The sequence below is a fragment of the Sturnira hondurensis genome, unplaced genomic scaffold (genome assembly GCF_014824575.4).
Source record: "Sturnira hondurensis isolate 20B ecotype Veracruz unplaced genomic scaffold, ASM1482457v3 Scaffold0010803, whole genome shotgun sequence".
In the NCBI taxonomy this organism is placed as follows: Eukaryota; Metazoa; Chordata; class Mammalia; order Chiroptera; family Phyllostomidae; genus Sturnira; species Sturnira hondurensis.
The window spans coordinates 614,054-635,703 of record NW_028083434.1 but is presented as its reverse complement, the minus strand read 5'-3'; the positions used below and the strand labels follow the sequence as shown (position 1 = coordinate 635,703).

General features: G+C 47.0%; 1 protein-coding gene across 2 annotated transcripts; it reads right to left on the bottom strand.

The window, feature by feature from the left end:
- Positions 1-5,443: 5,443 nt before the first annotated feature.
- Positions 5,444-18,479, bottom strand: SASH3 (SAM and SH3 domain containing 3). 2 transcript variants are annotated; one of them, XM_037059298.1, is made up of 8 exons: positions 18,227-18,477; positions 11,177-11,272; positions 10,646-10,792; positions 9,025-9,166; positions 7,759-7,907; positions 7,403-7,612; positions 7,096-7,246; positions 5,444-6,611 (listed from the first exon to the last, which is right to left on the bottom strand). In XM_037059298.1, the coding sequence occupies exons 1-8, from the start codon at positions 18,281-18,283 to the stop codon at positions 6,421-6,423; spliced, it is 1,143 nt and encodes a 380-aa protein (XP_036915193.1). In that variant the 5' UTR covers positions 18,284-18,477; the 3' UTR covers positions 5,444-6,420. The 2 variants fall into 2 exon arrangements, with proteins under 2 accessions (XP_036915193.1, XP_036915194.1); XM_037059299.1 differs by lacking the exon at positions 11,177-11,272 and having other exon boundaries at positions 18,227-18,479.
- Between the last annotated feature and the right edge of the window lie 3,171 nt (positions 18,480-21,650).

Here is a 21,650-nt window from a genome sequence, read left to right as displayed (position 1 = left end):
TGGTTAATAAATGAGAGCTTGATAGCTCACACTACCACGTGCCGGACAAGAAATGAGGGGGCCATGATTTAGAATTGGTTTTACAACTCTGGAACCTGGAGTAGAATTACCTCCCTAGCATTCCATGCCCTTTCACTTTCTTGAAGCCTGCTGCCCCTATCCATTTTCAGCTACCTGGCTGTTCTAACATGGCTAAAAGCATTGTAGATTTTTGTTCAAATTAGAGACAAGATGATTATTTGTCATAAATCCTGGGATCTGTTGAATATCACTGAAAGGGGCATACTGATCATCTAATGCATGCCACTTGCATTCACTCTTGCTCTCCCTTCGAATTAAGTACTGTGATTTGCTATACATCACATAGATAGTTACTGGTAGAACCAAGACCAGAATCCAGATGACTTGACTCCATGTCCAAAGAACTTTCCAGCATAACCCAGGTATAGACAAATAAAGGGGTTTGAATAAGTCTAAATGTCACTTGAATGAAATCAGCCACTCTCTTCTAAGTGCATTGAGAACCAGAATGATTTTATATATATATTTTTTGCCATTTTGGATGAGTTTGACCAATGATCTCTTCATTTTCGGCATACAGAGGGCTTACTATAAATAGTCAAGTTGATATGGGAGTGGGTTTTGGGTTTTGGTTAAAACTTAAATCTCTTAACTCTCTTTCCAGACTCCTGCACTTAAGTTGAACTGATGGTGGGGTTTCTTTAGCACAGGAAGTCAGGAAGTTGCCTTGTCGGGTTCCCACAGTCAAGTTAGCTGTCCCTTTGTGAGGGCCATTGCCCTGGGCTCATTCTGACGCTATCCCTGGCAGGTCCCAGAGGCAATGGTATACAAATGCTATATTGGTAACTGTGAAGTTATAGGAAAAGGTGAAGCCTACATATGAAGTGCTATAGAATTCTGTTTATTTAAGGCCTTCCTAGAGGAGGAGTCTTGGCTGGGTCTAGAGGGGAGGCAGTTCCTTCCCACTTGATTGTGTTGTTGGCTGAATAATATAGAATGAGGCTGAAGTTGTGTGAGAAGCTAAGGTGGCCTCTATTGTGAAGGAGGTGGGAGAGCCACTTCTTTTCCCCATCTGGGAAACCTTATACCTCATCTTGAATTTCCTGACTTGGCAGAGGGGAATGTATTGAATGTCACTGAAACTATAGTGATCAGTTCCCATTTTTCCCTTTAAAACCCTTTAGCTTTCATTTTAATGCCCTTGGTGTTTAATGGCCCCACGGCAGCCTATCACTTATGTGGAAAACCTGGGCATTGATGTCTATGACTGAGAACTAGAAGCAGTGGCTGGGGCCTGTGTTAGGCCATGCTGTTACAGGATTTTGGAGAATTTGTGGAGGCAAGAGCCTTCATTGTGGGATTTTTAGGGAGCTGATCAGAAACCATCTGGAGATTGTGAGAAATAGAGGCAGCAAGTGGGAGGGGTGATAGTGTAAGGCGGGATGTGTTCATGCCCCCAGCTGTTTCTCCTTGCCCAGGAGAAAGAAGGCATATCTAACCTTGAATCGGGAAGGAGCTGTCTATACTCTAAATTTTTTTTTTCTTAAATCGGGCCTTTATCTTCTTCCTTCTAGCAGCCCATGGCTGTCCAGGGGAGTTTCCTGGAACAAGTCTAATGTCCGGAGTTGATCATCGTGCTCTGAACGAGGGAGAGCCAGGCCACCCCAGGCTCCTTAGGTGGGCTTTTTCTCCATCACCAGCCTCTCTGAGTACCAGTGCTCAATGCTGTCTGAATCCCAGTGCTGTCTGGGACCTTGAATATCAATTTGTCTCTAGGCTATAGAAGTTAGTGTGTAGACAAGTATATATCAACAGGGCCTTTATGCCCAGTCTTGAGCTCAGTACCATGGAGGTTACAAAAGGTCAAAAACGCCATTTATTGTCACTGTGTGCAAGAAAATTAATAAACACTATCTCATTTATTTCTCTAACAACCTGAAGAAGTAGCTATTATTAGATCATTATTCTTTTTTAAAATTAAATTGATATTTTAAAATTATTTTAATTGAAATATACTTAAGATATCATGGTGTAAGTTTAAGGTGTGCAATGTGTTGACTTAATACATTGATACATTGCAATATAGATCATTATTCTTATTTTACAGAAAAGAAATATATACGTGTGTAATTACCTGAAGTCAGGTAACTAGTAAGTGGTGGAGCCAGGATTTGAATACAGTTTAACTTCAAAGCCTTTGCTCTTGATCACTACACTAACCTGGGGTCCAAGGTGAAACTGGCCTTGAAAGGAGCAGCAGATAGTAGGGTATTGAGGATTTAGGGGATCTAACACATTATCACTCACTGAACATTGATTTCCTGGGTATTTTACATACTCTAGTTTATTCAATCTTTGTAATAACCTCTAGAGGCTAATTATGTTATCCCCACTTTATTGATGTGAAAAACAAGGCTCAAAGAGGTGAAGAGACTTGTCCACAATGACCCAGCTAAGTGAGTGACAAAGCCAAGACTTGAACTCAGGTGGGCCCTAACTTCTAACTACTAGTCCTCAGCTGCCCTAGAGGAGCTCCACTTGCTGTCTCCAGGCCATGGAGGACTCAAGGGCAGAAGAAAAATCCCACCATCCTCTTGAACTAGTCCACCCCCATTATTCCAAGGGGAGCTAGAGAGACTAGAGCTGCCTGGGCCTCTGACATCCCTGGCTGTGAGTGGGTATGTAAGATCTGCATGTGTGAAGACTTAGCATCTTGGCTATCAGATCTTGGCTTGCTAAGCTCAGGAAGTCACTTGACATCTTCTAGATGTCCATGGGGTTGGTAAAGAAGTTCCATCAGCCCTGCCTGGAGGAAAAGCAGTGAGCCCTGGGCTATAGCCCCACCTGGCACTGCCTTTTTGACCCTTTGGGCCCAGGCCTGCAGTTGATGCCCCTCTTCACCTTCCCCTTCCAGAGCCCTGCAATCATTGCAGTCCTGGCAGAACTCCCTACTTTGAGCCTGTATTCAGTGTACAGACCAAAATGGAGCCTGATAGCTCTGAATTTGCCACTCAGAGCCCTTCCCCAGACCAGAGGAGGAGTTCAAAACATACTCTTTTCAGTCTGACTTTTTCTGATATTTTTGTTTCCCCAAGTTAGACCTACTCAGGGTTTTGAAAAGTTTGGGAATCTCCTCTGATGAGGTCCTTTGGTGTGGGTGTGTTGGGGGGGGGAGATTTAAACACTTTGGGCATTATTCACTCCCTATTCTCCAACTTTCCAGAAGCTTGTGCCAAAAGGCAGCAAGATAATGACTTTGTTACTACCCCACATTGGAGGCCAGAGGCTTAGGCATACTCATTTAAGGGTGTTTTTTTTTTAAATTAAAATATTTTTCTCTTTAAAATAGATATTAAAATAACAGATACTTTTGAAATAGAAATAAAACAAGAATGTAGGAAGTAAACACTTCTCTCCATCACTCCTTCAGTTCCACCCCACTCTCCTCACAAGATCATCACTGGTTACCATTTAGTGCAGATCTTTTGGGTCTTTATTCTTGTGTATGTTTTCCTTTTCTTAAATAAAAATGGAATTACTCTATAAATAATATTTCAGCACTTGCTTCTTCCCCATGATATAGCATGGACTTCTTTTACAATAAGAATGTTTATATATTTTATGTATAATTTTAAATTAAACAACAAAAATGATGATTTTCTGTGTGTCATTTACTATTTTTCTATGACATCATGTTTAATGACTCCATGGCATTGTGTGAGCAGACCATAATGGATCTAACTAGTTCCCCATTCACGTTGTTTTCAGTGTCTAATAGACAAAGCTGTCACAAATGTCTTCGTCCATATATCTGTGTGTACTTGTGTAGCTCTTTCTGTGGATCAAATCCTTGGAGGGGAATGGGTGGGTCAAAGGGTGTCAAAGGTGCCTTACAGAGGGCCAGATTAACCTCCAGAGGACTAAGGGGACTCCTATTTAACTTTCTACTCAACTTCTTCATCCTTCCTCATGCTCAGTTTTCTCCTGTGTAAACTGATGTGATGGTATTGTACCCACCTTGGGGATAGCATGATGATTATATGAGAGAAGAAATGAAAAGTGATTGGTGCCTGGCAAATGTGTTAGTACTCACTCAATCACAGCCATTATTCAGTACTATTGGGGCTTTGAGTTTTTTGGGGCCCCTTCTTGTTTATTTGATGAGGATAATGCTTACAGTTTCCTAAGGTTCACAGCCACTGGTGGCAGTGGAATGAGTGCAACAGAGAACAAAGCCTAGAAGCAGAGTGGCTTTGTTTTCACCCTGATGGAAGCTCTCACTCCAGTTTGCCCTCCATCATGCAGTTAATGCTGGCAGAAATAAAGGAAGCCAGGGGTTCTAGTCTCTACCCTATGTTCCAGGAGATGGTGTAGCTTCAAGTGAGCACAGGGTAGGGCCCAAGAAGAGGTGGCTTCAGAGGAAAGGTCCAGCTAAATGTAAAGTTTCCCTTCTTGGACACTGGACAATCCCCAGTTCAGGCCCTTCCTCACTGGGATAGAGATCTTCAAAGCTCGTGGAAGAGAGAAATAGCTACTCCCAATTGTTAGACTCCAGCAAGGTCTGTGGACCCAAGAGCTTGAGCTCCGATGGTGGCTGGTTAGTGGGAAAGGCAGGGCTAGCTAGGGCTTGAAACTGAAGCTTTAGGTCAGCAGGGTCAGGGGTACTGAGCATCTTTAGGAGAGGGACAGATGTTCCTGAAACAACAATGGAGGACATTTTGCTGAGTCCAGCTTTGAAAGAGACTAGTCTGTCCCCCCAATCCTCTTTCCATAAGAAATATAACAGGAAACAGTAATTTCATCTTACTTATGTTTATTGCTGCCAATCTGTCCCCCCCCCATCGTATTTACACTGAGCCCTTCCCCTGAAGCTAGCTTTACCAAAGTTCCTGGTAGTAGGTCCAGAAGCATGTCCATTAAGCCAATAGTTCTAGATGTAGTAGGTACTGTTTGCTCCTGAGCCAGTTGGGTCCTGGGGAAATGTTACTCTGGAATTGAGGGCACAGATTTGGTGCTGGCATCAAGGGAGGCCCCCATCATTAGGTGCTATCTGCCCTGGCTGGCATAGCTCAGTGGATTGAACACAGGCCTGTGAACCAAAGGGTTGTGGTTCGATTCCCAGTCAAGGCACATGTCTGGGTTGCAGGCCAGGTCCCCAGCAGGGGGTACATGGGAGGCAACCACACGTTGATATTTCTCTCCCTCTCCTTCCCTTCCCCTCTCTCTGAAAATAAACTGTTCAAAAAAAGAAAAGACCAACTAAGTAAAAAAAATGTTTGTTTAAAAAAATAGATGCTATCCTTCTCCTTCTGTAGCTCAGGGTACACCAAAACCTTTAGCAAAGCAGAGTTGGGGTAATGGATTCCCTAATGTCTAGTCTGTACTTTTCTTGTTTGTAAGGACCCACACAAGAGGCCAAGTCTGGGCCCAAATCTGCACCTGGTTTCTGAGGAACCATTCTATTTTTGGAAGCAAGGTCTGACCATCTGCCATCAGCCTTGAGGGAAGTGTCGTTTGAGGGGGCCAGGAGTAGAAAGAGAGTGCACATTATACAAGGTATGGGCATTGTCTTAAACTGGAGGAAGTCACAGCTTGGCCTGAGTTATGTACAAAGTTATAGAATTGATGAGCAGGTGGAAGCATTTCATTTGGGAGCCCAACATCCCTCAAGCCCCCTCAGTAAACCCCACTGGTATCCTGGGCCACAGGTAACAGGAGAGCAGACATTTAATGTCACAGAATGTCAGAGTTGGCAAGGCCCTCAGCACCTATCCATTCTAATCCTGGGCAGGTCTAAACCCAAATTGGTGAAGGCACTTGATTCACCTCACCTAGTGATTTAGTGGCCAAATCTCCCAGAAAGTTAAGGAGAAGGAAAGTAGGGAAGGTGCATGTGGCTTTCTTCAAAACCTTATTGAGGACAATCTGAATTTATCTGTGATCAATTAGATTATTTTTAAATGGTCAGCTTTCTCAGGGTCCTGACACTGATCTAAAACACTTTGCCTCCTTTTCAGGAACAGTGCTACAGGGGAAGGTACGGTGGGGATGAGGAGGATTTGGAGGTCTTGGTGGTGAGGGAAATGAGTGTGGTGACCTCTCAGTGCCCCACTTGCTGTGGCCATGGCCAGAGTGGTCTCTGCTGTCAGTAGCTGGTGGAGAGCGGGGGCTGGGCAGGTGTGATGTACCTTCAGCGGCTCCTTATCCACTTCAGCCAAGCCTGCAGGGCTCTGGTCAGCTGCTATGGCCCTATGTGCCTTGCGGGGAGCGAAGGGGAGCAGAACCAGGCTAGGCGCCAGTCCTCTGTCAGTCCTCCAGCCCAGGCCACGTCAGGAAGCCGGGGCCCCTCCCCGCTGCCTGTGCTGCTTGGGCCCAGCCTTGGCCCACCACCACCTCTGCTTAAGATGCCCCAGCCAGGGAGAGGCTCTGCAGCTGCTCCTCAGCACTCGCCAGCTCCGCCTCATCACGCCCACTCTCTGAGCCCTCGAAGCAGCCTGAGTCGCGTGGAATGTCCCACTTGGGATCTGACACGGTGTGCACCGCTGGTTCCTGGCTGCTATCAGTGCCTTCTTCTGCCTCCTCGCTGCCAGCTGCCAGGGGCAAGAGTGGGAGATGGAATATGGGGTTTTGGCCCTTAGAAGGAAGGGGTTCAGAAGCCGCAGGGAACTCTGTGTGGGAATAGGGACCCTGGGGGTAAGGGACACTATAAGCTCTCTCTCCCTCAGGGTACCCACTATCACTTCTGCCCTCCTCATGGTTTTTCCAGGCCCAGGATCTCAAACTTCTTCAACACTAAGCCAGGAGCCGGAAAATCTGCACCTGAATCCTGGGTCTGTCATTGTCCAGCTTTTAGGCCTCAAGGAATTGCTTTACCTTCTCTGGCCTTAAATCTACCTTGGATCCCAAAGGGAGTGGGACCAAATCATCCTTAAAACCCCTACTTCCCACAAATTTTGCTTGAGACTGGAATTCAGGTGTGGAAAGTGCCTTCTCACTGCACAGGGCCCTGGGGCAGAAGCCTTCCTTCTGTGGACCAACAGCAGTCACCCCCACCCAGCTCCTAAACCCACTCACTGTCATAATCCAGCAGCAGCTCTGCAGCAGTGAGCAACTTGGCCCGGTGCTGTGGGTCTGTGATATTTAGCTCATTGAGGTGTGTTTCCCGCAGCTCCTTAAAGTCTTCCAGTGTTTGGTAGCCATTGAGCAGCAGGGTGGACGTGTGCTCCTGTGGGCAGAAGCAGGTCACTAGTTAGGCCATTTACAAGCCACGCCCCTCTACCCAATCTTGGCCTCCCAACATAGCTGGCAAGACCTGGCCACAATCCCTGGGGCAAGGGCGCCTCCCTTGATCCTAGATGCTAATGCAGGCCTAAGATCAAACCTCCAGGCCAATGCGCCCCAGCAGCTCATGCAGAGTCTTGGGCTTGGGCCTCTTGCCCTTGCTCTGTCGGCGGCTAGGGCGGGCAGGCCCCACAGCCTCCTCAGGCAGCACATCCACGTAGATGAACTTGAAAGAGCCCAGCCTGCCATTGAGCAGGCCCAACCATGTGCCCACAGGTGGCTTTTCAATGATCTGGATCACATCACCTTTCTGTGGGAGGAGAGGAGAGCAGAGTGGATTAGGAGATGAAGGGTGGTCCCTTGTCTTCTGCTGACACTGTCCTACCCTGGCTCAGTCCATCCCTCTTTATGTGTGCAGCCTGCTAGTCCCAAGTGGAGCCTGGATGCCAATCTTACCTGTAGTTTCAGTGAGTCGTGGTCATAAGGGCTGGGAGTAAAGTCGGTGTGGACTCGGGCTCTGCCACAGAAGGGTCCTGTGTACTGGGGGGCAGGTGATTCTTCCCCAAAGCTGCCAGAGCCTGGGCTGGGGCTGCAGAGCTCACTGCCTGCAGGATATGGGGCAAGGAGGAGAGTCACCTTCATCCCAGGGCATTTGGGGCTGTACCCACCCAGCAGGTATCTTTTAGGGGGCCTGTCTAGATGTCCCAGGGCTACATGCTAGGGAAGAAAACTGGGTACTGGCCAGTCTGACAGAACAGGCAAATTGGAAGGGCCTCTAGAGACCAACTGGGCCAACACCCCAACGGGCAAATGAAGAATACTGAGGCCAGACAGGCCAAGTGACCTGCCCAGGGCCTCTCAGCTTATAATTGGCAGCACTGGGTCTGTTACACTCCAAGTCTTCTGATTCCAACTCTAGTGCTCCTTCTACCCAGGAAGCCACACCCTGCATTAATATTTTACTTTTTCTTTTTTACTTAATAAAACTCAGTGTCTAGTTACCTGGAAATTCAGATGGGCTCTTTTTCTCAGGGAAGGGTAGGATGAAGTTTATTTTAAATGGTTTTCAGTGGGAGTAGGGAGTGGGTATCAGAGAGTTCTGGGAAACCAGAGAAAGATCAGGGAACTTGGAACTAGCCTGAGGGGTGGGAAAGGCAGTGTCTCCAAAGGTTCGCAGCTCCCCATTTAGGCAGGGCTGCCAGGACCCCCTGCCTAACCCCATGTATGTCCAAAAGATGTCAAGAGGTGCCCTAAGACCAGCAATCTAAAGTCTGGGGTCCAAGAGGCTGAGTCTTCACAGCTGGAGACTCTATATCCCCACCCTAGCCCAGATGTCACAGGTCTAGACAGCTATAGCCTCTAGCTGTCCCTGGAAGGCTGGGGCTGGGCTGGTCCAAGAGGGCAAGGGGGCCCTTCCTCTGCCCTTGAGCCCTCCAGGGCCTGGGAACAGCTAGTTGGAGCTCCTTTATTGCATAACTGAGTTCAAGATTGAATCACCTTAGCCTAGTTATTTAACCCCCCTGAGCCTCAGTTTTTACATCAGTAAGGTACCAGTCCCTTGAAATTGTTGTGAAGGTATAACATGAAGAGGTTTGGGAAAGTTCTCAGGAGCAAATCATAAACATTCATTTTTCTTAGCCACTTCTGGACAATCACCTTCATGGCCCTAACCCAGTCCTTTTCTCCAGACTCAGTAGGTGTCCCCCTATTTACCCTACTCACCTGTGGATGCTTGGCGGCTGAGTGCTGGGAGCTCACGCTCCTCTTGCTCAGAAAAGAGCAGTGCCATCTTTTCAGGGCCAGGGCTGTCCAGGCTGCAGTCTGGAGATGTTGGGGAGGCTGAGCCCTCCTCCAGAGTGTCTCCCTGAAGGGGAGGGGAAACAGGGAGACTGGAATCCCACAGCAGCCTCGGCTGGGGTGCACATGGGGCAGCCCAGGTGCAGAGGAAATAGGCCTGGGTTTGACCGAGAACTAGCCCTTGGATGGAACCCCAGCTCTGCTGCTTAACAGATGTCATGGCACTTTCAGAGCCCTAGTTTCCTCTTTTGCAAGGTGAAAATTACAAGTCCTTGCCTTGCCCACCTCACAGAATGAGGCATAACTGGGGTGCCACATGAATGTGCTTTGTCGGCTTAAAGAGCCAATGTACATACAGAGAAAGTTGGTACATACAGATACCAGAGCTTGAATCTGAGCTGTCGCTGCGACAGTCAAGCAGACAGTGGTGCTAAAGAGTTACCACTTTTGACTATGCTCCCATGTGCCAAGCACATCTGTCACTTCATTCAGTCCTCATTTGAGGATAAGTGTTTGATTGTCCCAAGTTTTTATATGAGAAGTAGTGGAAGAACATTCCTAAGGCCATGCACAAGGCCCCATTTAAATTCACCTGACTCCTTCACTATACCTCAGTGCAGAGGTAACTCTTCCACAACTGGCTCTTTAGAAGTAAAAGCCCTCATAAGTAGAGGTCACCAATTTCTGTGCTGTAAATACTCCCCACCATGGCCAATGTCACACTACAAGTATGACATTGCTTATTGAGCAGCACATCATCACAGGCTATTTCTTCCACATAGAGACTATAGATGCAAATAACTCAGGAGCATAGAGAATGAAAATCAGTCCAAGAATTAGGAAGTGATGAAGTTTGAGGATTGACTGTATTCCATTTATTTTAATATAATTTATTTAATTCTAAGTTGATATAATATATTTTTCAATAATATGTGTCATATCTTACTCACAAATTTTCTAAAAATTTAGCCAACTGCTCCCCTGAGCTGGCAGGAGCCAGCCCTAGCTGACTGTAGCATACCACTGTCTTGGAGCCTCCTATAAGAACTGTGAGCACACTAGACTCAATGTGTGACTTCAGCTGCTTAGCTGTGCCTGCCCTACAACCCTCTGTCAGGCACTCCCTCTTTGAGCCAAAACCAACCTCCTCTAACTTTTTCTCAGAGAGGCTCCTCTTCAAATCAAACCTTTCCAATCCAAGGGGCTAGTTCCCAAGAAAACTCGGAGGTGGATGAATTTGCCTCAAGTGATCTCATCTCCTTTGCAGATGCTCACTCTCCTCAGGCTTGTCTTCTCATAAAGCTACTGTTACTTCAACTTTCATCCCTCTTTAGAACCTCACCCCTAATCCATCTGGACCACAATGTCTTGCTACCATGTCAATGGCTGAGTAGGCTCCCCTCCCATGTGACCTTCCTTCACATATTTAATTGAGCCTTCAGGCATGATATCTAAACAGTGGCTCTCAAGGCAGCCATGCTTATACCTTATCAGAGTGGTACCTATCCTCCCCGTCCCCACCACTCCCCTGGATCCCAGGCCTCACCATCTCCTCTGACAGAGCCTTAACCATCATCTTGCCCATCTTCCTGTTCATGGTTCGGGAAATCACAGCCTTCCACTTCTTTCCCAGCTTTTTGCTACTTTTCCCAGCATCCTCTTGGGTAGGGACACTTGAGTCATCTTCTGGAATCTGTGACAACAAACGATGAGGTCCAGGGACCCTTGTGACTCTGCCTGAGTCCAGGACTTCAGAATAGAAGGAGTCCTTTGGGCTCCAGCAGAGGATGGAGGGGTGGAAATGGAAAAATCCTGTCCCCTTCCTTCTTAGCTGCAGTCCTGTCCTCAGCCTTATTAGTTTGTAATTAATTTGTAACTGAAAACAATGCAGGTGAGTTCTTGGGGCCCAGGATTGTGGTGGGTGGGATAGGTGAACCTTCTGTATTTAAGGAGACTTAGCCTCAACAATCCTAAAATGTCCTCTTTCCCCTTCTCCCTCCCTCCCACTTAATCCCACACCAAGGCCCTGTTGCCAGAAGGCACCGCCCCCCACCCTTAAGGAGGCTCTAAAACTCACATTATCATCCAGATCAAATTCCTTCTCACTCACTACTGGGGAGCTGGGTTTGGATTTGGCAAAATCCTTGAAACTGCTGGAGCGCTGAAGTGATAGCTGGAAGAAGCAGACATGTTGCAATCAGTGGTGCTAAAATGGCTGGTTGAGTAAGGAGCTATTCCCATTCCCAACACACATGCACACACCCCAGGGCTGGACAGAGCAACATGTGCCCTAAGGTGCCAGGACTAATGAAGTAAAATACCAAGACGTCCCTGGAGATATCTGGCTTCATCCTGTTTATCAATAGAGAGTGGCCCTTAATGCTGGCTTGAGAGCAAGCTCCTGACCTCAAAGACCCTGAGCTCAGTCAAGCCTCAGACTAAGCCCACCTTTCCATCAGTACCTGAGGTTTGGTCCCAAGAACCTTGAAGTGAAAGAAAGACTAAATGAATCTAAGTAAGGACATAATTTCCTGCTAGAGACATACTTTGGCATGAACAATAGCATCACCTTTATGTAACAGAGAAAACCCTCCCAAACCCCACAGCCCAGCCTCTATGTTCTGGGCCTGCTCCAAGCATGGTCTCCTGTCACAGTGATAGCAGTAAACACATTAGTGTCCCCAACCTGGTGAATTTTTGTCTTGAGAAGTTCAAAACACTCCCCACAACAGTTAGTCAGACCTGGCATTAAACTTTCTGAAAACCCACAGTATAGACAGTCAGAGAAGGTGCCCACAGAGTTGAGATACAAATGATTAGCAGTAATTTAGGAAAAGAAAGCTGCCATTTTCTTTCAACACCTCAGCTTTTAACCTTAGCCACAAATGTGATGAGATGGCTACTGTTGACATGTGCCGGTCTTTGGACTTTTTGGCCTGACCTGTTTGTGCTGATGAGACTATTTTCAGGAAATGAGCTTTCTTAACTGTATATGTGTGTGCATGCCAAGACAGCCACAGAGACCAGGCTGAGCAAGTAATGAGGCCAGGCTTTAAACACAAGGAGTGAAGGCTGAGCTTGAATCAAGATCAATAGTCAAGACCAAAGATACACACAGGAACCAGGGTTCACAGATGGCCAGACAGATACAGCAGGATAGACTGCACACACTGGAGATAAGGGCTTGAGGAACCAAAGCTCCAAACCCGCACAGAGCTGAAAGTTTCACATCCTCTTTCCTATGAAGGAGTTGTAGGGGGAGTCCAATGACAACCTTTCAGGGCAGGGACAATATCACCTGCACCCCAACACACACACAATTGGCCCCAACTCCTGGGAACTGCAGTAGAGCACCTCCATTTTCTTGGTAGGTCTTGACCAAAGCCAAGTCAGTAATCAAGGTCAAGGGCCACATCTTCCTAGAGGTTGCACCAAGCTAGCTGACCAGAATCTAGGTCAGCAGTCAGAATAAGTAGCCACTACAACCACGAGGGCCTCCTGGGTGGGGCACCTGCAGACTCTACCAGGAAGCCTCTTCCATGCTATGTTGGGGAGCCAGAGAAGGGGGCCACAACAGGGGAAGGGAACACACGACCATGGGGTGGCTGCTCTGATTCCCATGTATCCCTTCCACTCTCTGTTGGCTTTTCCTACCCGCTATTCTTTTCTCTTTTTCTCCCTTTCTTTCCCTTTATCTCCTCTGCTTTCTGTTGATTTCCTCCTCTTGTATGGCTAGGATGCAGCTGCCTCGATAACTTCCTCCTCTTACTGCCTGGAAAAGAAGGAACAGAGAGAGGGTGGGCAACAGGCTGCACTTCTATTTATAGGCCAGTGGGGTCTATCGTGACCTTCTCTCCATTGCTTCTTTGCCTGGTTTGCAGACTAGGAGGCTGAGAGTCTCCCCAGAAGCCCCAGGGACTGGCAAGTTTGGAAAGCAAGCAGGAGGGCCCACATGGGGCCGGAAGTGAGCTTTGTTGGAACAGGGTAAACTCATTGCCTGGACTCCCTCTAATCGCAGTTCTTTCCTTTTCCTGTCATTAATCTACAGTCTGGGGAGTGCAAGGGAGGCCTCTGGCTCCTGGGACCTTGTTTCAGGGCTCCCCTGTCCCAGCTTTAGCTCAAAGTGAAGTAAACTATTGAAAAGGACCATGGGGGTAGTGCTGGGACTTGGGCTCAGCTGGTGAATCCTAAGCCCAAGAACATGGAAAGGGCTATACAGTTCTTCAAGTGACTAAGGGTAGGGGCTGGCCAGAGTGACTTTTCCCCCAGTCTATCTCCAACCTCAGAGGCAGCCCCCAGTATCCTGAATGCATTCTAGTATCTCTGATGTGACACCCCACCCAGGTATGAGTTGAAATTCTTGAACCTCTGAATTTCCTGCCTGGCCTTCACTTGAGGTGAGGTCTTCTTCAGGGTCCTGGCCAGGGTGGTGGTAGTACCAAATATCATTTTTTTATGTTTAAGAGGAATATGTGTACCTCCTGGAAAGAATTACTTTTCTGGTGTCAGATGTTGCTGAGTTCAACTTTGAGGTGTGTGATTTTCAGTGAGGTATTTAATATCCCTGGACCTCAGTCTCTTCACTTGGTGTCAGCCTGCAAAGGTTCACATCTTGCTTCTCTCACTGGCCAGCTCTATAAAACTGGATGAGTTCCTTAACTTTTCTAGGCTTCTGTTTCCTCATAGGTAAAATGAAGACAGCACCTACCTTACCAGCTTGCTCTGAGGATGAAAGGAGTGAGTGCTTGACACAACTACCATACAGCAAATGTCCAAATGTCTGTGTATAGCTTAGCTTTTTCTATGAACCACCTCCAGGCTCTTATTCAGGGCATTCCCTACCTGGAACCCTCTACCTTTCACCCTGTCAACCATAGTTTCTTCTCTCCTAAAAAATCCAGTTTAACTGGGAACAACCTACATGCTCACCAACTGTAGAATGGATACATGAATAGTGACACAGTTATGCAAGGGGCTAGGACATAGTGATGAGCTTAGTACAGCTCTCTCCATAAGGATGGAGAATCTCACAGGTACATTTTTGAGCAGAAGGGGCCATTCACCAGAGTATACTATATGCCTCCTCATATAGAAAGTTCAAAACCTGGCAAAATTAATCTATGCTGTTAGAAGTCAGGATAGTGATTACCCTTAGGGAAAGAGGGTGTGTCATGACTGGTAGGGGCATGAAGGAAGCTTCTAGAGTGTTGGCAGTGCTCTGTTTCTTGATTCGGGTGCTGCTTACATGGGGATGTTCATTATAGAAATTCACTGAGTGGTACACTTATGATTTGTGCACTTCTTTGTACAAATATTATACTTTAATAAATAGGTTTTACAAACCCAGTTTTAAAGGCACCGTTCCCTGCAGGAAGCCTCCCATGATTACCCTCTCAAAACCTTACAGTACCCTCATTGGTATCTTCTTCCCTTGGTTCCTAAGCAACATTGGCTTTCCCCAGGTGTCTCCACAACTACACCCTTAGCTTATTCTTATACCAGTCATATACTTAGCACCCTCTGGCCACCATGTTAAATACCTCCTTTGTGCCTGGCATCCTGTCGGGTGCTTCATGTGTTCCTAGAGAACCTGCTCACTCCAACCTCACCACAGCCCCATATTACATACCACTTCCAGATCAAGAGGCTGAGACTCAGAGAAATGAAGTGTCCTAGGCAGGGATATGCAGCTGGAAGTATAAAGTGCAAGGGTTCGAACCCATGTCCATAACTAGAAGCCTGTTCATGTTGCTGCACTCAGAGCTCACAAAGTTACCACTCCCATCACTATAGAAACTAATTGAGTGCAATGCAACTTCAGGTAGTGTTTGGAGGGAGCTACAGGGAGAGCAGGTGGGAGTATGGAGGAGGAAAGGCTCAGGAGGGCTTCATGGAGGAGGTGCATTTCAGTTGTGCCATGCAGAGTAACGAGGATTTTTCCAGGAGTTGCTGGGAATAGTTTATTTTTATTAATTTGTTTCGTGGGGGAGGGAATAGTAAATGACAGTGAGAGTTAGGAATGTTCTAGTGTGGTGATGGAGTGGGAGGTATGCCAGGTTATGTGGTGGGAGAGCAAAAAGTCTATGGAAAACTCTTGCCAACCATGCCAAGGAACTTGGACATTAGCTTGTGGGCAATGAGGAGCCACTGGAAATACAAAATGCATGCTGGTAGAGGTGTCCTGCTAGAGACCGTCTGTAAGGAGGGAGACAGGGAGATGGCGTGTGTTGGGAATGGGAGAGAGAAGGGCAGTGAGAGACTGGAAGGAGGGAACACTTGGACACTAGAATGGGGGCCTAGATTCCTCTCCATTTTGCTTTGTAGGAGATTGGGAGTATGGGGGAAAGTAGGGGTGCCATCCCAGGACAACCTCCTACACCCTAACAGATCAAAGGGAATACAGAGTAAGACCTTGATAAGCAAAAATCTGTGAAAGGGTATGTCCTCACTCCCCACTCAGGGGCTACCCCAATCCTTCATTATGACCAATAGGTGCCATTTGCAGACCCTACCATCCTAGAGAACCTGCTCCCACCTCTGCTCTGCTGCCTGGAAGGTCCCTCAATTGAGAGCCATTTGGGTCTGCCTTGCAGCACTCTCTTAATGATGAGTTGACATCTTTCATTCTTATCAGGTTCATCTAGTGCTTTTGGGATTAGTAGGGGACAAGAGAGTAGAGGAAAAAGCAGTTAACATTCTAGAGACTGGCAAATCTTGGCTTGAATTTCTATTCTGCAGTTTGCTAGTTGTGTGACCTTGGGTAAGTCTCCAAGTCTTGAGCTAAAATAAAGATAAAGTCAATATCTGCCCCTCACTCACCAGGTTGTAATGAGGAGCCAAGGAGCTAAGAGGTGGGTGAAGCACACAGTACAGTGTTTGGTACCTGATGAGCTCTCAGTGCTGGCTATTAATGCCATTACATCTTGTTTTCTCCACTTCGGGTCTGGGGCCCAAATTTTTTCTTCTTTGCCATATACTCCTCACCTCCATCCATGCCTAGGGCATGCATCCCCTTGTATACATATGTACACATTTGAAAGAGCATTCTCATATTTATTGTCCCAGATGATCCATGTAATCTCCTGAGGTTGACAGATCAGGAGCTATCTTACTTTTCAGAGATGAGGAAACTGAGGCCCAAAGAAAGTTAATGAACTGTCCAAGGTCCTACAGCTAGAACTTGGTAGGATTCCAACTTGGCTTTCCTGTCCCCTGCACAGTGCTTTCTCCATTTGGCAAGCCTGGGAAGAGGAGAGAGAGGCCTTGTTTGGCTTTGTGCTTTTCCACTTTACTCTCTGTGTCACTTTACTCTCCATGGGGAAGGGGCTGGCTCAAGGTCACAGTGCTGGACCTGGCTGCTACCTCCAGGAACAGGGAAGATACTGTCTCTGCCTTCTGGAAGCATACTTTGGCTTTTCTAAGGGTAGTCTCAAGGTTTGGGGCTTGGAGAGTAGCTCTGGAGGCTGGTCCAGGCCATGGCAGGGAAGAATGGCTTTGCCTGGACCACCTTTCCCTAGAGGAGCACATGAGACTTGCTTCTCCTGGGAGAGATCTGGGGAAAATTCCAGAGGCCCAGAGGCCAAGCACAGAAATGGGATAATGGAAGGGAAGAAAGAAGATGGGGACCACTGGCTTCTGTGTGCTCCTGACACCTCTGCCTGAGGTGGCGCAGGGCCCTAGTGTAAACATGTCAGCTCTTTCTCAGGCTCTTTCCTCTAGCTTAACTCCCCTGTGGTTTGGGGCCCATCAGTGTTTAGAAGAGTCTCAGCTTCCCATCCACATTAGGCAGAGAGCAAGGGGAAGCAGACTGCTTGCCAAGGACAGACAGCCAATGGCAAGTCTGCTGCTGTGCAGGGTTTTGACAGGCAGGTAACAGAGCCTGTGTAAAACTAATAAATCTCTTCTTCAGCTCTGCCCACCTCCACCGCAAGCTTAGAGAAGCAGCTGGGGTGAGGAGAGTATGGCCGGAAATGGCAGCCACCCCAGAACCTGAGATGGAGCAGGATGCTCACACCAGTAACTTGAAGCTCAGCCTCTCAGTTGGCTCAGCTTTGGTCTAGGAGTTGCTTTCCTTACTAGGGGGCTTCCCATAGGGCACTTGGGCTGAGCTCCAGGAGAAACTGATGGGGCACGGCAAGGGTCTGGAGACCCCGGACATTGGTCTGGGGCTAGGCCTGGGTCTCTTGGACTTTGTTCAGACCTGCTTTGGGATTGTCCTAGGATTCCACTGGATGTGAAAGATGTACTTGCTGATTGCCTGGGGGAATCCTATAATCCAATCACTGAATTAAGTTTAGAAATCCTCAAATACAAGTAGAAGAATTTAGATCTGGCAGAGCCTTCAAGGGATATTCCAGCCCAGCCTTTGCTCCAGGAATATGATTACCTCAGCTGTCCATGACAGCTGCTTTTCTTCCTGGCCTTTAAAATGTCCCCATTATATTTTTTTTTGTCAACCCTCACTTCTACTCCCCATCTCACCAGCTTCATTTTTCACTCTTCACAAATAATTTTCCCCACATTGGAAGAACTTGTATGTTCCCTGCACCCCACTGCAGGTTTGGAGGCCCTCTGCCTTATTTTCAGTTTGGCCCCATCACCAGTGGGCCACGAGAGCTACAACAGAACTGAATCAAGTGAGCAGAATCCTAGCTACAACCAAAGGGTGGGGTTCTAGGAGGATCATGGCTCCAAGTGTCATGGCCCAGCTGAACCCTTTGAGTGAGATGGCTACTGAGAGGCCATGCTCAGGCAAAAACGGTGGCAGGATCAGTGTAAGGGAGAGACAATTAAGTACGGCCTGATGATTCAGCTTGAGGATTGCATTTTGTGGTTCTCAAGTTCTAGTCTAGGATTCTAGCCCTTAATTTTAGGTCTCTATCCCATCACTGTAGAGTTGACTTCTATAACTCTAGACTTTTAAGTCTTTTCTGTAGCTCCATTTCTTTAGAGTTTTAAAAGTCTCTCTTGTACTTTTGTTACTCTAGTAGCATTCGGGCCCCTGTCCCATTGCTGTTGGGAGCCTACAGACTCAACGTATGATCTTTGGCTCATCTCTTATGAGCTCAAGGGCTGGATTATGCAAGCAGAGGGAAGGAAAAAGTGAGTTCCCAAAGATGCTCCTCACCTTTCTCTTCTGAGTGGGCTCCTTCTCACTGGCGTTGGAGGGCTTGCGGCGCAACATGGTCCTCTGCCCGGTGACACTCCTTCCCTACTCTTCTAGGTGTCGAGATGTGAAGGCCTCTTGCTCAGCCTTGCCAGCACTGTCCAGGGGGCACAGCATGGACTAAAACTCTGGCTGCCACAGTGACTACTGCAGTGGCAGCTTAAGGGTGAGGGCCATGGACACGGCGGCAGCAGCATACAGGAAGCCCTGCCACGTGACCTGCTCTTACAGCAATCGCAGCCCCTGCTGGCCCCTAGGGAGGAAGGAAGTCCTAGCTTCAGTCTCTAGAGATTCTGATGCAGACGGCTCTTGGGTTGAACAAGCAGAGAAAAGTCCCTACCTTGCCATCTCATGTCAATCATCACCAGTCTTTCTGCTCCATCTCTCCAGAGGTGGCCAATCAACTTGACATTATATGACTTACTTGGGCCTCTTATCTCTTTGATGAGAATCCAAAAACCAGAATTTGGATTATGTCTTTGCTTGTGGGGCCAATGCTCTTGGTCACCTTGCATCACCAAGGTCATCACTGGCATCACTACCACTATCATCACTCTTACAATCATCACTCCTTATTTATAGCCATCACCCCTATATTCATCAACCCTCTAGTTGTCCTACTGCTATGAGCGCACTTATGACCATCATCACTACAACGACCATCCCTACAGTCAACACCCTCAGCCATCACCCCTACAGTTATCATCATTGTCACTTTCACCCTCACAGTCATCATCCTCACAACTGTCATCCTTACTGACATTACAATCAGTATTCCTGTAACATTCTTACCCCTTCAACCATCATGCCTACAGCCATTACCTCTAAAACAATCATCCTTGCTGTCATCCCTACAACTGCCACCAGCACTGCTATAGCCATCATTGCTAGTACAACTACCCTGAGCAACATCCCTCAGCCAACTTCCTCTATCTGCCTCACCATTGCCATTATGACCAGCATGGCCATCATCCTCATAGCCATTAACCTTACAAACACTATTACTACAACCAGTCATCCCCACACTGATACTCTCACCCTTAAAATCATCACTTCTACAGTCATCAACCCTACAGCCATCAATTCTCAGTAATCACCCTATAGCAGGGGTGTCAAACTCATTTTCACTGGGGGCCACATCAGCCTCACAGTTGCCTTTGAAGGGCCGAATGTAATTCTAGGACTGTATATATGTAAGTACTCCTTAATTGTTAAGGAGTTGAATTACATTTGGACCTTTGAAGGTAACCTCAAGGCTGATGTGGCCCCCAGTGAAAATGAGTTTGATACTCCTGTCCTACAGCTATCATCCTCATTGCCACCAGCACACCTACAGTCATCTTCACCAGAGCTGTCATCATACCCTAGAGTCAAAACCTCCTGGCCTGTATATTTACCTGTGTATTTATCACCACAATAGTCATCACCATACAAGAAAAGCATTTACAGGCAACTCCATACGACCAGCAAATATCCTGTTCAACAAGCATTTTCCAAATGCCTATGCACTAAGTTTAGAATGTTCACTTTGTGAATTGTCTGTGGCAGATATTTTAATAACTCCAATGACTTTTTTATTAAAAAGCAACCCATATTCATCATATACAATGTAGCAAACATAGATACACACAAAAAAGAAAATTAAAAAATTCTTCATAATTATCTTTCATACTGTTTGGATGGATATCTTTTTCTGTTTTTGTGCATTAACTACATGTGTGTGTTTTCAAAAACCATACTATCCAGAAAGCAGATCACTGGTTGGGGGATAGGGAAAGGATAGAGAGATCAGGAGGAGTTTAAGGACCCTTTTGGGGATAATGAATATGTTCACTATCTTGGTTGTGGTGATGGTTTCATGAGTGTATTCCATGTCAAAACTCAAATTGTACACTTTAAAATAATGTGCTGTTTAGAGGGAGGTGGGGAGCATGGGGCGGGGGGCGGGCAGGGTTGGGAATATAAGACAGAAACCTGTACGTGAACAAGAATTAAATAAAAATTATATTAAAAAAATAAATAAAATAATGTGCTGTTTATTTTAGACCAATTATATGTAAATAAAAGTGTTTTAATGTATTTTATTTTGTTTTTTATTATTTATTCCAATGACATTTGTTAATGTCACCTCAATGTTAACCTATATTAATATGGGTCAATATTAATAATTTTAAATATTAAAAATGTCACACTTTGGAAACTGTGTTGGTATCTGCTTGTCACACTGAACATAGTATCATTCAGATTTTCTCATGCTATGAAATATTCTTTGATTATGTGATTTTAATGGCTGCCAAGCAGCCAGATTGTATGGCTGTACCATGAGTATTTCATTAGGCCCATACTGAGGAACTTAGGTCTGTTTATTTTTTTTTGTTTACTCTTCACTGCACATCCTTAAGATAAATATTCACATCCACGATTTCCCCCTCAGGATAAATTTCCAGAAGGGGAATCCTGGAGTAAAAGGTACACATCTTTTTAAAGCTCTCCACTGTGGCACTTGTGAAATCCTGAGCTGGCCCTTCCCTGTTCCCAAAATGTTCTCGTGACTTCCTCTCTCCTACCCACTAGCCTGCTCCGCGTTCTCCGACCATCCATGGGTTAGGTAGGGTGAACTCAGGAAAGACAAAGTCCTTCTCCCCGAAGCTGAAACCATACTTCATTGGTTCAGCCTGCCGGGCGCACACAAAAACATATGCACCCCAGCTTGCTTCCTTGCAGGCCTGCACTTTTCAGCCTGAAAGCTCCTCGCAAGCCACCCTGGGCAGAGCATGTAAAGTGCTGAGGTTGTGCAGCGTAGGAAGGAGCCCAGTAAAGGTGTGGAGAACCCACCAGGCCTTTCGTGCCAGACATCAAGATCAGGGCCAGTAGCGCAGCCCTGAGGGGTGCTGGGTGAGGAGCACGGCTGCAGTGGCTGCAGAGCCTCAGACGCACCTGGGGCTGGGCAGCCCATAGCGGCCAGGAAGGGAGCTGCTCGCAGAACCTTCCCTGTCCCCGGCCTGCGAGCAGGATGTACCCCGCTTCCTGTTTGCTCAGCCCAGGCAGCGAGCTGAGCTCACACTCTAACCGCAGAGTCTTCAAAGGCAGCCACCTAACCAGGCAGCTTGGGAAGAGGCAGCCAGGGGCGGGTGTGTTGAGGGGACCTCGGAGAGAAGCACAGAAACTAGTAGTACAGCCGTCATGAACGAAAGGAGTGAGGGTTTTCAGCCCCGCCCTTTGTTAGTCACCTTCTTAAATAAGATCTGCTTCCTCTGGTCAGCAGACCCAGTTCTGGGAGTGCAGAGCTCTGGTATATAGACTTGCCTCCCCTCAACCTTTCTCTCCCAGCAGACTGCCCTGGCCTGGTTGAGCCCCAGCTGGTTAATGGGTCCTAAACACTTTT